Genomic DNA, 14,450 nt, shown 5'->3' on the forward strand with positions numbered 1-14,450 from the left:
TTAGATGTCATCATGTTTCAAAAACTTGAGGGCAGTACTTCCTCATGCTTCTCACAATAAGAAAATGTTATGCCTATTTTAACCTTAGTATTGAAATTGGACCAGGCACATTTAACTGAATATATTTCAAATAACCAGTTTTTCTGTAGTCTGAAAATGTCAATATAGTCGAGGAAAAACATGTACATAGACAATTGTTGCCTTACATGTGGGGCAGTTTGAAGGCTTTACCTTCAAGTATCAGTTCTTACTCACCTGGGGAGGTCTACTAATGTAAATGGAATTATTTGAATACGCAAAATTAAGCAGGATTAAAATTCTTGTCAATGAGTCACTTTATTCAACTTCATACAATTCATAACTCTACTATGTAGATTGTTGACTTTACATTGACTGAACATCTATTATCAATAGCTTTGCATGCAGAAACTAACCACCTCTTGCAGCATCATGTTAAATATATGAAGATAATATTAGAATCCATCTGTCTAAGACAAGTGCAGACATACTATACTTTGTTCCTGTTACAGGCAGGAGCAAAGAGCAAAAAAGGTACCTGCATATAAAGTCCAGCTGTATTCATCAGGGACCAAATGCCATCGCATTGATTAAGATCATAAAAAATGTAAGTAATCCATATTAGGTCATTTCCTGATTAAAGACTTTAACATTCACAAAACATCAACACCAATTTACAGACATAGCATGCAAGTCAGAATGGACCATGCATAACATAAAAGATGAAAAAATAGCTAAAGGAAATAGTAAATGGCTGTAATGTCAAAGGGTTTCACACACTGAGGCAATGCAATCAATGGCAAACACTACATTTTTAAAAATAAATTTAACACCTCTGAAGTTCATCTGAGCATGCCACCACCATGAAATGCAACTTTTCACTCACCAAAGTAGAGTTATGTGAAGCATCACCTGAGACCTCCGGTGTTCTTGTGCTGTTTGGAAGTCTGTGAGGATTACGAGCTATCGCTTGGCACCAGCCCAACATTTTCTCCTTCCACTTATCCCTTCTCAATTTCTGAAATTCTGAAAATAATTTAGATTCCCTGAAACATTGACACTTTGAATTTATTGCGTGCATGTCTCTGGATGCATGACTTTAAAAACAGTTGTTAAAATTATATCTAAACAAGCTAATAAAAATATTTTTAGAAGAACATGTTTATTCAAAGTAGTCCGAATGGTTACGCCATGCAGCTTAGAAAAGAACTATGCACTTTCAGCACACCTTACATGCATTAATACTGTTTCAGTGTCAGCAAATTCAATGCCTTCTCTCCATCTTAAATCTTTCTCAAGTTATCATTTTAATATGAAAATTGTTATATTAAAGGAATTTTATTATAAAATAACTGTGAGAATAACATCATTCCTAAAACCATATAACATTTGGATGAAATACCCCACATTCCCTGAAACAAATACAAAGAGCCCTAAAGCAGTAGCAGATATTAAATACAAATCAACGTGAAAGCACACACATATATACTCATGCTCACACACACCAGAATACCTGCCTTGTCTTGAAGTGTTACACTAGGATGTATTTCAAATAGCAAAATGTAATGTACACAAACCAGTAATAAATACTATATACCAACTGTAAGCTGCATGTGAACTTATTTTTAGTGTGTAACAGTAACAAAACACCTTTTAAGAAACACGAACACATTCTGGAAATACAGCATGAGTAACAGGGTTTTTAAGTGTAAAGAAACCTTCAGAAGTATTTTTAAAATTTCACCATCTACTTTTCCCAGCTGAAATGGGTAATGTAAGTATTCAGTGCAAAACTTTTCTAATTAATTACAAAAAATAACTGAACAATTTTTTTTCTCCACAGCATCTAAAGCAATTTTTAGTCTGGTTGTTTACAACATTCTTAAATTTAAAAAGTGTTATTCTGTAACATCATGAAACACAATAAACAAAAATATTAACCTACCATATTGAGTGCCTAGTACTCCAAACGAGGTTAACACTAGACTAAGTAGATTTGGAACATACACACAATAATGCTAAACATCTTACATGCTAAACTAGCACCTTAATATTATGTGCTTGTAAAGTAGGTTTCTTTTTTCTGCAATACATCTCCAGGCAGTACACAAGACACACTTGTGTTTACAGCAGGCTTTCATCTTCCCAGGTTCTGATTCTGACAAACTACAGTCCCTTCTTGAATAACTACAGGTCTACCATTTCCATACTTACCGTTAACATGTAATTTTCAAAGTATGAAATGCACAAAGCTGTATCTCTCCACACAACCTCACAGAACCAACAGTAAGGCAAAGTGGAAACTAGCCTTACCTTTGCTCTACTGGAGATAATTAGATCACTGAGTCTACAGGTGAACTGATTCTTAATAATTTTTCAGTCTCTTGAAATCTTAACATGAGATAAAAATATGTGCCAGTAAAGCATTAGTAACATGATGACTGCCACACTGCCTGTTGACTGTCTGTGGAGTCAAATACATTTTTCTATTATAAAAGATTTCATTTGTAGACTTAGAAGAACTCAGTCCTCCAGGGTATGAATATAACCCAGCAAAGGCTTCACAATGAGAAATCCAGTTGAAGCACTGACTAAACTCATTGTCACCAATTTAGCAGCAGTTACGACCTCCACTGGATCAGTGCATTCCCTGTCTTGCAAGCCCTACAAGACCATTTATTTTCCTTAGTTTTGTGAATGCAACTAGCAGAACTTTACATATAAACCTGGTTGTTTTCAAGAGTAAAGGAAGTATCAGTAAACAGTTTGTGCGTTTAAGCAACCTCTACACAGAAACAAAAAATAAATTCATGTTTTAAATGCTTTACATTGTATATCATGAGATATACAACATACTCATGAGAAACTGGAGAATTAGAAAAAGTATCAGAAGGACAAGCATATGCACATGTTCTCCACTGCAACTTGGAAAGATGAGCATTTAATATGACAACGAGCCACAATTTTCATTTTTTTAAGCTTCTACAGCAAATTCTAGGTAATTTCCATATCATGTGCTGAAATCCTACTTACCAACTAAACAGGACTGAAACAAGAGTGGAGTCTAACTTCTAATTAAACCAGTCCCATCCTGTCCCCACTGCTTCTTAAGTAGGAGCACACAAGATCTTCTGGTGTCTAGAATTTCCTGATTTTCATTCAAAATTTCAAGCAGAAAGTATTTCAGTATTGTTTTAGACTTTTCAAAATGAGACGAACCATTTCTTTCTGCTGCTCTGGAACCCATCATGGTGATTCTTCACATATTGTCTTGTAAGTGAAGTTTACAAGCACAGGAGGGGAGTTGTATCAGGTATGACACTGGTCAATTCTATTAAACTGGGTGAAAAAGGATGAGCTACTGCTGCTCTCTTGAGCAGCACTTGGGGCTGGGCAGAGGTACCGCTTGCTTTACACCTAACCCAACCTTTAAATGGTCACTCTCACACTTCCCTCCCTGGACCGAATGCACACCATCATGTTTTTGCAAAGGCAGTAAAATTAGTCAGGTACATTTAAGATAAGTGGTTGAAAAGATACCTAGGAATAAAACATACGGTTCCCAGGATCCTAGAGCTCTCTGCTACACCTACTGATGAGCAGCTGCTCACACAGTTAGCTGAAGCTTCCTTTTGAACCATCACACTCTCAATCACTTAAGAAGGAAAACTTCAGGCCTTCACTGAAGACTCTTTCTAATATTCTATTATTTCTGATGAATTATTATCTTATTGTTATTTTAGGCTTGTATTTTAATATAGTTTTACGTGTTAGGCTACTTACTTTGTTTCTGATTGTTTACCGAATTCTGAAGTAAACTTTTAGCAGAAATGAGCCCATATTGCTGCATGTTTCAGTGTACAATTAATTCTTCCTGAGATGTGTTTAGGGTGGAGAAGTAATGCAAACGCCTTCATCTCTAGAGTCATGTACTCCTCACACTAGGGGTGGATATAAGTCAATTCAGCCTGAGAATACAACTCTACACATCACATATAAGCATACAATGTGTTATACCACACAGTTTGAGTTTGATTACAAAGTGAAAAAATAACTGAGTCTAGGGAATATTCTACAAAATGATTCTGCACCAGCTGGATACTCCTGGTACTTAAAACTGTCAAAGAACCATAAACTCCACACAACAGCTGTAGTTCAGTATGACAAAGGTAACTTCTTGAAGTCATTATATTACGAGTTTCTACACAGTTGAGACAGGTATTTGGCATTTCAACAACTTGCAACAGAGCCTCTATAATATCATCTGGCATGAAGTCTAGGTTATAAAAATTTACAACCTTTAAAAAAAACGTTAATTTAGAGCTCCAGAGTCTATCTGAGCCACGGGTGTAGTGAAGAATGGATGCCCAAGATCAGTGCGTGCCATCTACCTGCAGCGATGGCCCTCCAAGGGTCTGCGAGGAGACCATTCCAAAGAATGCCACCACCATCACCCCTCAGTAAATGACCAATCAATCCTTTCTATACTGCCTGTACCTGTGAAGACAGGGAATCATCTGATCATAGCTACAGTCCTATTCTGTTCCTCTTGGGGTGCAGAGCCTCTTGGAACATTTGCAATTCTTTTTTTGCCCTGAGGAATCAAAATGATGACTACCACTGTTCAGATCATAATTGAAAGGAGGACTTTGCACTTGTTCATACAACTGACTCAAATAAACTGACTGAAAAAAAATCTCAATTCATCCCCTACAAATTTGTTTAAAAATAATTACTTTATTCATACTTTTCCAGGGGAGACAATTTTTACTCATAATTTAAGCAAGCAAAGGGACATACACAATTATAGATTCAAATACATCTTGCACAATATTCATACTAAATAAATAGGGATTTATTTAAGGATGATCTTTTAAAAATTAGCCAGTTATATGAAATAAAAACATATCTCAAAAAATGTTCATTAATCTAGTGAGAGAAAAGAATCGGTAAACTTAAGTTAGGAACATAATTAGATTCAGGTAGCAAAGGCCTCAACAAAGGCTGAATTAAGATGAAGTACATGAGAAGGTTATGCTTTTTCAGTCCTTAATAGGTTCTAAGAGCTACCATAGAACAGCAGGAAATTGAACACAAAACATACTGTTCTTTATCTAAGCTAAATAGTTTTGTTCTCTGTGTTCGAAGATTCCCAACAGCAATCAAAGTGATGGTATTTGTCCAACAACTAAACACACTGCATGACTTGGCAAATCATCAAAATATTCCAGGAGTAGAGCTGCAGGAATATTGAAATGCAAATAGCCTTCAACTGCTGAGCTCTGGTGAGAGAAATACAGTCCCTGTTGTTCTTTGTGTATCTCTTGTCTGAGCCTTATCAAGCTGTGACTTCCAATCAATTGTTCTAATTTGAAGACAAACAAATTCATGGGCTAGATGCACTAGGAAGCTCTGATATCTTGTGCTATTTTTGCGTCACAAGTAAGCCATAATCTTTCCTCAACTAGCTAGTCAATATTATCCTATGACTGCTGTGTTTCACAAGGACAACTCAGTGTAGCCATAGCATAATAGCATGACTCTAAACCTGTATTTTTACAAGTAAGAAGCTCAACTTCAAGTCTGAAAATTACCTCTATATTTTAAGAAAAAAAAAAAAAAAAAGCATATTAAACTATATGTGATTGTGCATAGCAGTAAAAGTCCAGTGCTGGTTCTTTAAAGTCAGAGGAAAAAAATTAGTTTCTCTATAGAAATGTGATAAATATTGGTAAAATTATTTTATTTTTAATCAGAAGTGTTGAGTACTATCTGCTCCTCCAAACTGAGGCATAATTTTGTGAATCTAGCATTTAATTACTATAACTTGCAATGTCAGTAGCTTGAAAGGCCATCAAGCTAGTAAAATATTACCTTCCTGACTGATACTTGTAGCAATTAGCTAAAATATATACCCAATGCACTAGCCTCATTTAAAAAAAAAAAAAAAAAATGCAGAGACTAACAGAAAACAAGCACATATACCCACAAATTACTCGGTAGATACCTAGAATGACAGTACTGATCAAAACTCTGATACCAGTTTTCTTGTATAGCTCCTGGATATACACAAACACCTCTGCATTAAGTGGATATAAGAATCTGAATTCAGACATGTTCTCCTATTCATTAATGACTGATTCCAGAAGTGCTTCTAGGGCACTACTTGAAGGTAAACCTAATTACGCGCAAGTAAATCAATTTCCCTAGCTGTAAAGACAAAACAAAGTTGTCATTTAACTTAGTTATGCTTGCCAAATGCGTCACTTCAGCAGCTCTTTAAAAATATAACCACAGTATCAGCACTCCTCTTCAGATTATTAGAAGTTTTATTATAATCAGGTTTCCTAGAACTTGTTTCAACTGCTAAAGCCTGCAAAGTGTCAACTATAGCATCTTCTTCAATTACTAGCTATATCATCCAATCAATTTTCAGGGACTATAAAGTGGGTATTTTGAAACTCCCGCACCATAATTAATCGTATTATTTCCAACTAAAGCTAACCTATGTTTTTTTTCTTTTCTGTTACAGTGCTAATATGTATTTTAAGTTGTCCTTAGCCCTTCAAGACTTTGATTCCGTCATAACTAAGGATCTGAATTTCACTCATTACTTAAAACAGTTTATTCATTGAAAATAAATCAATTTAAGATGACTGGTACAAAAATTATTGCAGCTAACATTGTTTTGTCTAGCCACTCTATAAGCACTACACCCAAAGAGTGAAAGGAAATCTTTAAAAGCTTTCAGAAAGAATAGTCTTTTGGGTTACTAAAGATATAAAAAAATGTGGGTGTTTGACTTTGTAGTCACACTTTTTTTTTTTTCCCACAATAAAAAGTATCTCTCGCACAAAGCAGAAAGCAATTTTATAACATTCAAGGCTCTTTAGAGAAATGATGACAGGTTTTTTTCCCTATAGTAAATTTGTAGCATTGTAATTCTACCTTTTTGCATTTGTGATGATTTCAAGGAGAAAATGTTGAGAAATTTGAAGCAGGAATGTATATTTATGCCTACTGATTTAATATTTTTTAAAAAAATAATCTTTACACAGGTAGATACTGCCAAATCTGTATTTGCCTATGCAGGGGTTAATTGTACTTTTTTTTTCTCCCCCAAGTATTTTAACAAGCAACATCTTTACCATCATCAAATTTGACTCTTTTCTAAAAGGTTCTTTCTCTTAATATCACATCTACTCTTTAATCACAGAATTATAGACTCATAGAATCATAGAATTATGATTCTTTAAGGAATGCTTTGCTCATCCAAGGTTAGATGTCTCCATTGGATTGTCCTCAGAGCTTTCAAAAGCAATGCAACAGTACCTGCTCCTGGCATGTTCCTTCCCTTGGGACCTCTCCATGCAAAACACAGATGCATCAGACTCCCAAGTAGAAAGAAAACAGTCTTGAAACAAACATAGATTTGAGAACAGGAACAAAGTACATGTTTTTGCTTTGTGAGATTGCATATATTTAACCGTACACTATTGCCAACAGCTTAAACTAAAGCTTCAATCAACAATAAAGGTATGACCGGTAAATGCACATATTAAAACCATACTAAGCACTTGGCAGTTGGAATTTCTTCAGGGAAGGCAGAAAATTAGCAGAAAGTGTAACATGCAAAAAATCCACACAAAGGTAAAGTATTAACTAACTCAAAGTTATGCATGCAGTTATCCAAACATACAGGGCATAGAAGCTAAAGTAAATCTTTAGAGGACTTTGTTCTGCATATGTGTAAGAAAGTCTATCTCACAAAGCTTTTCCTCATTCTTATGTGGTTTATTTAGAGAAGAAGGGTACATTTATGATGCAAGATAAAACCTACTTTGAATCAGGCAGAGCTCACTATTGAAATAAAATATGAAGATGAAGACAAAAGTAGCTTTTTTTTTAATCCAATAAAGATTAGATGTCTGAAAGACATCATTTAACCACTAAACATCCCCGTTTAAGGGATGGATAATTAATACTGAATTTAAATGAGTTTTTAAGAACAAAGGGAAAATCACATTAAACCACATTTCATTGAAGTGCCAGAAGTACACACGCTGTGCTGAGTGCTAAGACCATGACCGGTCCAATAGAAGATCTTCCCTTTGTCAGAAAATTATTTTTAACAAAAGTTCTTCTGTCAAATACAATGTTCTGAGCAGTCATAAACTATCCTCCTTTTACAGCCCTAAACACAGAAACCTCATGCTTGTGAGCAATTCAGACACTGGTCCTGTGATAGGTCAGTCATATAGCACCTACACGAGATGATGTTCCTTACTGCTGGAAAGAAAGGTGTATGTTGTTGCTTAGATACTATTGCTTTTCATAATGCTGCCTGTAACAACTCTATTGTAGGACAGGCTGTATCAGAAGGCCACTGCTTTCATCTTTGCTGGTCTCTAAAATTTTTCTTATGTAATTTCAGATAGTTTTCAGAACCTCTTTTAGGGTAACAGAATGACAGGAATGTAATCACTGCACCCCAGCTAAATTAACAGAAACACTTCTATAAATTCTCACCTGTTCCAGTAGGTACATTTTGTATATAGAAACAAGATGAAACAAAACATTTTTAAATAAAAACTTGAGAATAATAATTAAGTGCATTGCACCGAGCATATTTTCTGCATGTATTCTCTGATGACTTTTTAAGGGTGAGAGAGAATGTGGTTATATAATTTTTATTTTTTTTTTTTAATTCATGGTGCTTAAATAAGTGGTTTATGTAAAAGTATGTTTCACTTTTTTTTTTTTTGACTCGTGTTTAATTTCTCAAACAATCAGAGTATAAAAGCATTACCATTAAATAAATGTTCATCAAATGGTGAGTAGTAGGTTAACATTTTAAAATATTTTTCATATTATTTACGTTTTTATGTTTTGCCTCATTTTTTAACCTATAATAAACTAGGTTCAGACTTAATGTGAAACTATTTGAAGACACTCAAGAATCCCACTAATTTCAGTTTAGAGCACCATACTGGTATTTACCCAATCTTCTGGCACATCTCCAGATTTAGTATCTATTCGGCAACACATTTCTATTTATTTCACTAAGTTAACTACAAACACAAAAACTAGAAAGGCTACATAATCCTTCAACTTTTTTTCTTTCCTATTCAATTTCTCCAAGTGTTTCCTGATTTACTTTTTGACAGCCGCCAGAGCACCAAGAATAATTGCTTCCAATAATTATGCCACAATAATTATTATTGTCTAATGAGAACCTCATTTAAATAAAGTATCATTTCAGATATTTGAGTCATACTTTGTATTCATGCATTCACTTCTAAGGATTAATTATTTGTTTGTTTCTGGAAAATGCAGTCAAAAATTATCACAGAAATATTATTCAGAAGTTTATTCACATAATTATTAGCTTTTAGGAAAACATATATTTTACTTATGTAGTTATTTAAGCTGTTACCAGTAACTGCAGCATTAGGCCACTCGGTCAGTAATTATTTATAATGTAAATAGCTGGAATTTGTTTATCCTTAAAAACTCTAAATAGATCATCTGTTATGACTTCCTCCTAGCAGAGGTCAGATCTTAAGTCATGATCTTCATAATATACATCAGAAGTGAAGGTATGAAAAAGGACAAGTAATCCAAGTATTTTAGTTAGTTTAGTGGTAACAAATATTTAATCTTTGTTAAAAACAAATACAAATTTTTGCCTTCAGCAGATCTGTTGCAAGTTTTCATCAGACATAATTTGGCTCATATCAACTTATTAGGTATTGTACCCAGTTAATCCTTGAAGACAACATAAGACTTCTTCAAAATATTTAGCAGAATTTTCCTTATTATAATGCTTGCAACTTAACTTTAATAAATGTTTTAACAAGTACCTTCCAGTAGAATGAAATTTCACCTTTTCTATCTAATTTCAGGTCTGTAGTTGTTCACAAGAAAATAGCTGCACCTCAGTTTCCAGAGGTGACGCTGAATTTTCTGTCAACTAGCATTCAAAAAAACTCTTTAATGACTATTCATCAGTCACAGGATACCTACAAATTTGTATTGGTGAATATGACCGTATTGCTCAGTAATGAGGAGTAAATTCCTTACAAACACTATTTATTAAAAATAAAAATAAGCTAAATGCAGCCAGAAACCAATCCAACAATAATGTTTTATAAAATTAGCTAATGGAATATGAGGGAAAATGACTAATGATACTAACAGCTGAACAAAAATAAAAACATTGTAATACCAGACCATAATGATATACTAATTCTTTTCCACAAAGAATATTAGGTTTTATTCCCTTGTGAGATGAAAACCATGCAGGACGTGGAGTTATCATAGCCACAGCTCTCATGGCCGTCAGTGAGCTAAGACTCATGCAGATCGTATGTACATCACAATATGCCATTCTTCACAAACCACTTAAAAAAAACCCAAACAAACCATCATAATTGAATATTTGCTAATTAAAGGATAGTTTCATAGTTTTACAGCATCCATTTCTCTCTTCTATTTCAAAATAACATTAAGCACAAAATAGGTATTCAACCCCTTGCAAGTATTTCCAGAGAACCTCAAAGAAAGAAGATATTAGCAAGGATACTGATAAAATGTAAAGTTATAAAACTGAGATCTTGAGTGTACAGCAGAAGAGGAACACAGTGCTTGATGGCACAGCCTTGCTCCTTGGCTTCCTTTAGTGACTGAGTGAACACAGAAAGAATTTACAACTCTGCCATGGCTGTGGTGCAGCAGCTCAGGCAGCCAAGTCTCACCTTGTGCCGCCCAGAAGGTTTGATCTCTGCCTCTGGCAATCCCCCAAAGCATGTCATCTCGCAGTTAAAACCTCCTCTGCCTTTGCTACTGTCCCAGTTTTGGCTGGGATGGAGTTAATTTTCTTCATAGCAGCTAGTATACGGCTCGTTTGGATTTGTGCTGAAAAGATATTTGTTGATAATACTATCCCTACTGCTTTCTTTTAGGCTATACTGAAGAGGGGTGCTGAAGTTGAGACAAGAGTACACAGAATAGCACGGCACAGAGACGCCTGTGGCAGTTGTGGGATGGGACCTGGCACAGCTATGTAACACAGTGCAGTTCTGTACAAAGGCCCGTTCCAAAAGCTGTTTAACCTCTGTACCAAAGAGCAGCTCCATGGCTAAGCCATAAACCTTGCCCTCATGAGAACTATTGCACAGTGGTGTGAGCAGTCACACAGCTTCTCAGATAAGCTCAGTGCTAACTTGGGTAGCTCTGCAGTGTCATTTAATGTGTTATCTACATGTATTTACTGTGCTCATGCCCCCTAATAGCTAAGCACCCCATAATTTTCAACTATTTTTCTCATAGGATGCACTGTTCTCTCCCTTCTACAGATGAGGTGTAACAGAGACTAGCCTTAGCTTTCCAAAGATACCTCACACCATTGATAACCTGCATGAAATGCCTTCTCAAGGGTAACCATATTTTTGATTCAACAAGATCTGGAATCAAAGCCTTCCACAGCCCTGACAGGCAAAGTAATTCACTGACACAGTCTCTTCTATGCATAAACGCTTGCCTTGGCTGTTTTTTCAGCTCCTCTCCCCAGTGCACTATTTTTTTTCTGTTTTCTGAAATTTTTTCCCTCTTCACTTACCAACTCTGCTTCTTCTGCCTTGAGCACCAATCTACAATACCCTTTTTGTTCCAATCACTAAAAAATATAGCATTTCCCCTGTATAAAATAAATATTTCTCTGGAGCTGGTACATAGGTTATGCCTCCTTTCTTTAGCTGCCCATTCACTTGAAGTTCTAATTTTATTCATTTAGACATTTACACATTTTACACTGAATTCAGACATTGTTAATTCTTAAGGTTTAATTAAGGTTTGTAGTACTTTGACATTTCTAGTGCCCTGTTATACATTTATTTTCTCATATATACATCTCCAATCACAGCATTTTTACAAGAAGAGTCTAATTTGGAGCAAGCAAGCAAGCAATCTTCCATTCTAGCACTAATGATTTTATTCTCTTCAGAAAAACATATTAAACTAGAAATGTTTGTTGAATGAGTTAAGAATTTCACCAACTGAATTCTGGCAGGCTGCTGGAACCAATAAATTACAAAATTAAGCAAGCACTCATGAAAGCACACCTACAGATCCATATAACTTGAACAAACCAATTTTCACTACATTATCAGGAGACTTAGTTACAATTTTGAAATATATGTCATACTACAAGTCTTAACGAGTTAATTGGAGTAACTAGACCATTTTCCAATGCCATTCTGTTCTTTATTCTTCAGATGCATGAGTGGACCCTTGTTAAGTACTAGCTCAATGGATGAGATTTCATTAAGGACCCTTCTCTGTATATAGCTCCACAGAAAACAAGTTTGCCTCAGGGAACATAAAATAATGGAAAAAGGAGATGAATGCAAAGGCACATGTAGGTAGTTGGCCTATATTCAACTTTAACACTTATTTAGAAGGCTAAACAGAGAAAAAGCAACTTTGAAAGTAAAAGTTATATTTAACTGCAGCCACCCACAAAACTAAGGAGAATTTCAAGAAGTCTTGAGGGCAAAAGAAATGTGCTGTTGAAAACAATTACATAGAGGCTGGGTTGCTTTTGCTACTTAAGTACTTATTTTAAAAGACTCCAAGCACAAAATAAAGATCCCAGCCCTTCACTCAGCTTTTGCAATATCTGGGGTATAGCAAATCCAGGTCAGACCCCTGATAATCAGGTGCAGGTGGATAGGAATATGTGAAAGACAAACAGAAAAGTGCAGACAAGATATTCAAACAGTGGGGTCAAACATGCTCATTTGTGATGGGAAAAATGAGAAAATGAAATGTGCACAGAGCATGTAATAAAGCAAAGCAGAAGAATCTTATAGCCCAACACGACAGTGGTCTTTGGACACCTCCTTAGAGCTGATCTCCCACGGGCATGTTTAAGGGCTCATTAATCCACTTTGCTAATCTTTATGACTGGAGTTAAACAGTGATGGCCAGCCTGTTAATCTTGTGTCCATGTTGAAGCTATATCACATTTTGAAGGATCAGGACCTCCCCAGGGTGACAGAGTTGGTGTGACAGTATGTTTAGAATGACAACCCATTTATCTGTGCCATCAAAGTGCTACAACATGGTGTCCTCAGGAAAGGACAGACTATTCTCAGACATAGAATATATAGATTCCCCGCATATATATTTACTTAAGTCTTTACTAACAACCCATGGGACTGCAGTTTGCTTAGAGTCTTAACAGTTGTTGTTAATACAGATTAATATTATGTATATGTCTTGCATTTCCTGCACTGTAATAGAAAATACATTTGCACTAAGAATATACCTCTGACTGATACTTAAGATCACATCATCAAGCAAAACAGATATAGTTTTTATTTTCACAGGTTTTTTTCAAATGACATTTAAATGAAAGTTCCATCATAAGACAGAAAGAATTACATCTTTCTGTTATCATATATGCAAATTTTCATCCCAGAAAATTCTTATCCTACCAAGTAAAAAGCCCACATGAGTGGCAGTGTAGAATGAAGTTGCTAGCTCAAATTCGCTTTTCAGCAGAGCAGTAGCTCTACTACAGAAAGAATACTTTTTACAGTTTTACAGAAGGCACCATATAGTTCTTAAAACTACAAGAGTATCAAAAAAGCCCTGAAATAGAAACAACACTGGGAATTAAAAATGTTTTGCTTCATGTAAGCTCAGTACAAGTACAAAGAGACATGGTATCAAAAGCGTGAAAATTAAACATTTTTTTTGCTTGCCACTAAGTGCTCCCACACTGAAAAAAAAAAAAAAAAGTATTAGTATGTACATTTTTCACATTTAGAGATTGGTAAAATAATCAAAATATACAGATAAGAAAAATGTCACGCACACCCTTTAAACAGTACGGGAATGTACTAATTAGGGTCTTCTCCAGTAGTTACCACATTAATATCAGGGGATGCTGATTACATAAATCTAATTCCATGTTAAGACGACACTACATAGACATAGTTTATTGACAACCACTAATTAGTCCAGGCAATTTATAAGCTCAGCAGAAAGCTATCACAGCCTTCCAGCGCAAAACATGGCAGGCAAACAAATAGTTCTACTAAATAGTCTGCTATCCAAAACATGAAATATTTTATGCTTACTCATTTTTGTCCCCCCTCTTAGGAAGAAAGATATTTGAAATAAAATTTCTATGATAAAGTAACTCATATAGAGTAGTGGGAATTTTGGCTTCCAAAATTTAAATATTTTTATTTTAAGATAAAGAACTAACAGGAAACAATCAGTGCATTCCCAGAATGGTATCAATTTTAAATCCCTGCTAAGAGTTTTGACTCACCATTTGGTTTACATTTGTACAGAATAATTAATTTCTCACCTTCATTCATCAGGCAGCAGGTAAATACATTAAATATACTGTCAATTAG

At 35.0% G+C, this 14,450-nt stretch overlaps 1 protein-coding gene across 7 annotated transcripts in view; it reads right to left on the reverse strand.

The window, feature by feature from the left end:
• Positions 1-14,450, reverse strand: part of MARCHF1 (membrane associated ring-CH-type finger 1) — a 254,111-nt gene that overhangs the window by 105,355 nt on the left and 134,306 nt on the right. For 3 of the 7 annotated variants that reach the window (XM_074905710.1, XM_074905706.1, XM_074905707.1), the window contains one exon: positions 905-1,044. The exons of 3 other annotated variants lie outside the window; for them this stretch is intronic. In XM_074905710.1, coding sequence (XP_074761811.1) covers positions 905-1,006 — 102 coding nt within the window. In that variant the 5' untranslated portion in view covers positions 1,007-1,044. Of the gene's footprint in view, positions 1-904; positions 1,045-14,450 lie in introns of those variants that run through there. One more of the 7 variants, XM_074905705.1, reaches the window with a different exon arrangement.

Source organism: Athene noctua, chromosome 4 (genome assembly GCF_965140245.1).
Source record: "Athene noctua chromosome 4, bAthNoc1.hap1.1, whole genome shotgun sequence".
NCBI lineage: Eukaryota > Metazoa > Chordata > Aves > Strigiformes > Strigidae > Athene > Athene noctua.